The sequence below is a fragment of the Zingiber officinale genome, chromosome 5A (assembly GCF_018446385.1).
Source record: "Zingiber officinale cultivar Zhangliang chromosome 5A, Zo_v1.1, whole genome shotgun sequence".
NCBI lineage: Eukaryota > Viridiplantae > Streptophyta > Magnoliopsida > Zingiberales > Zingiberaceae > Zingiber > Zingiber officinale.
Window position 1 is genome coordinate 483,023 of NC_055994.1, and position 4,082 is coordinate 487,104.

The 4,082-nt window shown below is 39.6% G+C and overlaps 1 protein-coding gene across 1 annotated transcript; it reads left to right on the forward strand.

Annotated features, from left to right (window-relative positions):
• The first annotated feature begins 240 nt into the window (after positions 1-240).
• Positions 241-2,572, forward strand: LOC121982558 (probable WRKY transcription factor 75). The gene is made up of 2 exons (XM_042535707.1): positions 241-721; positions 2,229-2,572. The coding sequence occupies exons 1-2, from the start codon at positions 285-287 to the stop codon at positions 2,404-2,406; spliced, it is 615 nt and encodes a 204-aa protein (XP_042391641.1). The 5' UTR covers positions 241-284; the 3' UTR covers positions 2,407-2,572.
• Positions 2,573-4,082: the final 1,510 nt, after the last annotated feature.

Here is a 4,082-nt window from a genome sequence, read left to right on the forward strand (position 1 = left end):
CTATCCGTGTATTAGAATTTTTCGTTAATCTCTCAAAAACAAAATTTTTGCGTCGATCGATCGATGGATATGCAGCGAGATTGGCAGGGCAGTTGAGCTGATATGTGTTTGTTGGTGTGTCGTTGATTGTCTCATTTTGCATGCATGCAGTTGACGCTTCCCAACCTCCCCCAACCCCCAAACCTTTCTCGATTCCCTCTCTCTATATATATCGCAGTCCCCCCTCTGTTTCCCGATGCGAACATCATATCTCGTGGTTTTAAGTCTTTTAAATAACTCGATCGATGGACACGAGAGTTTTGGTGGACGGAGGGGAATTACCAGAGGCGCCGATCTCCGGCAGCTTTCCGAATTTCGCAACTCAACAAAGTCTGCTCATGATCCAGCAGCAGCAGCAGCAGCAGCAGCAGCAGCAAGTATTGCAGGAACAGAGTATTTATCATAATTCAATAGCGCCGCTGCTCATGCCGGAGTTGGGGTTAGCGTCGCTGCTTCTGCCGAGCGCGGCAGCGGCGGTGTCCCTGCAGGGTGATGAGGCAGAAGGAGAAGCGGGCGGAGGTGGTGGCCGGTCGAACGACAAGTCAACGCCGACGACGATGGGGAAGAAGGCGATGAGCCCCAAGTTTGCGTTCAGGACCAAGAGCCCTAACGACATCCTCGACGATGGGTATCGATGGCGCAAGTATGGGCAGAAAGCCGTCAAGAACAGCCCTTATCCCAGGTAGTAATATTAATTTTAACAGAATTGCATTTTTAGTCCCCTAAATTATACTCTTGTTTTTCAATTTTAACTGTGTTATCTATAAAATCATATTTGATAGACCTAAAAATTTTGAAATGAAATAAAATTAGTTATTATGTATTCATCTAGTTCTTCTGATTACAAAAATACTATCAAACATCAATTTAATCCAAAACAAACAGAGAGAATAACATAATATTGTCCGATTCGTGAGGATACATAGAAGTATAAGTGTACTTTTTTTCGAAAGTATATGATCTTCTTTTTTTTAGATTACTAGATATTTTATATCTATCCTTTGAAAAAAAGAAGACCATATTTTCTATTTTTGATAAAAGAAAATTTCTATCAACTTTTATATATTGAGAGAAATTATTTTTAAAACATGAATGTGTCTAAAATTAATTTGTGTTAAAAAATCATTGTTCTTAATATATTGGATTAAATTGATTTTTGATGGTATGGATATAATCATAAGAACTAGAAAAACTAATAGGATCTGATTTCACTTTATTTTGAGCTCTCTAGATCCATTAACCAATTTTGGTCGAATGAATCTATATTGATTTTATTTAGGTTCATTTGGCCATAGTTTCAAAAAAAATCACTGCTCTTAATATATTGTATCAAATTAATATTTGATAGTATTTTTATAATTAGAAGAACTAGATGAATACATAAGAATTGGTTTCATATTATTTCAAGATCTTTAGGTCCATCAACCGATTTCGACCAAAACTAACTGATGAACCTAGAGATCTAAGAATAATATGAAATCAATTCTTATGTGTTCGTCTAGTTGTCCTGATTATAAAAATGCTATCAAACATCAATTTGACCTAATATATTGAGAACAGTGATTTTTTGAACACAAACATGTCTGAAAAATTAATTAGTGTTCAAAAATCATTGTTCTCAATATATTGAGTCAAATTAATATATGATGTCATTTTTATAATCAGGAGAACTAGACGAACATATAGAAACTTATTTCATGTCATTCCAAGATCTCTAGGTCCATCAGTCGATTTTGATCGAAACCGACTGATGAATTTTTTAAACAGAATAAAATCAATTCGACTGGAAAAAAAATCAATCGATTTATTTGTCCAGACGAAATAATTTGAGGACGAGGATAAAATAGAAAGTCGGTACATAATTTGATAATTTTCAAACTATGATACGTGATTCGAATATTTTAAAATCCTATCTACCAGATTCGATAAAAAGCTAAAGTAAAAAAATGCACAATTTCATTTTCTATGTCAGCATGATCCTTGCCATCTAGATCATTACTGATCATCAATTTGAATTCCGGATAAAAAAAAAACAAGAATTGAAATTAGAAAATAATGTAAATGTAAGTTAATGTAAGTAAGAATGTGTTATTTCTCCTTATTGGCTACCTAGCAGCTTCTTGATTAATTGTCGTTATTAATTATTATTTTTTCCTTATGCTCAATTGTTGTTAACTATATTGTTAAAGGAGCTACTACCGGTGCACTCATCACACATGCAACGTGAAGAAACAAGTCCAACGCCAATCCAAAGACGCCAGCATTGTAGTGACCACCTACGAGGGAATACACAACCATCCCTGCGAGAAGCTGATGGAGGCTTTCGCTCCTCTCCTCAAGCAGATTCAATTCCTCACTGGCCTCTGATCAGAACCATGCATATTGATTCGATACATATAAATACACTTACCACTGTACAAACTATATATGCAATGTCTTGATCATTAATGATCCACCCCAACGGGAGAGAAAACCAAACAATAATAATAATTCATTTGATGCTCATCGTCAAAGTGTTAAATACGTGTGAATAGAAAAAAGTGAAAGAGGATAGAAGCTCCATTATAAATAGGATTTTAATTTTACATTGGGAGTTTCATGACATGTTGCCTAGTTTATATTGATTCACATGCATTGAGGATGTGAACAAATGTATGGGAGAGACTTTCTCTTACGTGTGGGTGCGCAGGAGGAGAGGAGGATACAAATCCAGGACCCGGATTGCACTGAACCATATTGACTCGTGTACATACATGACCTGCTTACGCCAAATGGCGTCCCGATTGGAGAAAAATGATGCATTAAATTTGAGATTGCATAATTGAAATGGTTGAGTGATAATATGTGAAACGATAGACGTTTCTACTTGGTGGGAATCAAGGTTAGCCCTTGTATCCTGGGAAACAGACAACCCTAGTAAGGCTCGAAGCATAGCCGCAGATGGGGTGAATCTGTTTCAAGGAAACTGCGACTCTCGCAGGCCTTGGTCCGTTGCTCGCTCTGTTCTACTGGTCCCGTTCTAGGTCAAAGCTCGGCCGACCATTTTCTCGGTCCTTTTTCCCGCTCGGAATCTTCATCCGACCGGTCTCTTTGCTCCTCGGCCTGTCAGTTGGCCCGATCGGTCACTGTCCACCCGACCTGTCGGCGTCGCCCGACCTGTCTACCCGACTTGCCCGTCTGTTCGCCAGCCGACGCCCGACCTGTCTACCCGACTTGCTCGTCTGTTCGCCCGACTGGCATCAGTTTACTCGACATGCCTGTCTGTTCGTCCGATCAGCCTGTTGCTAGGCCTGCCTACTTTGCCCGGTCGACCTCTCTCTGTCCGCCCGGTCAGCCTTTTTGTTGCCCGACCTTATTGCCCGATCGACCCCTCTCTGATCCGCTACGTCCGATCGTACTGCTCTGTTGCTTGGCCGATTTGCCTACTCGGCAACATAGATCTACCGCTCTTTTGCACGTAGCAGAAATCCGTCACTATTGGCAGTCTGACATATCCGCTCAAGTCATCTTTATTATAAATTGAAATTAAATTCTGTATAATTTTAAATTCAGTTAAGTCCTCCAAATTTTCTACAATAGATTGTTTCGTCCCACATTGAGTAACTCACAATTTGTGCTTTTCTTCTTCGTTCTACATCGGGTGTCTTAATAAAACAACTTCAGAGATGGAGACAAAACCCACGAACAGAACCCACAAAAGCTTGTCTAGCTCATTCAAGGACAAGCTTGGCTGCACATGGAATATGGGCAGACATGTACATGTCCAGGCGTTACCAATCCCCATCACGCACTTCACAAACCTCTATTTATTCGCTCACCACGTCTCGGCAAATAATCAAGCACATTGAGATCATGAAGACAGTAATCCTCTGTTCGCTGCTCCTCTTCCTCCTCTTCGCTGCTCCTGGTAATCTTTTTCCTTCGTTTAGCACATGATCACATGAACTCGAATCAATATACAGTATTTCGTGACAGAGTTAGGAGAAGCAAGAGTTTGCAGAGTTCGAAGTGGGAGATTCCATGGATATTGCTTTTCTGACCGC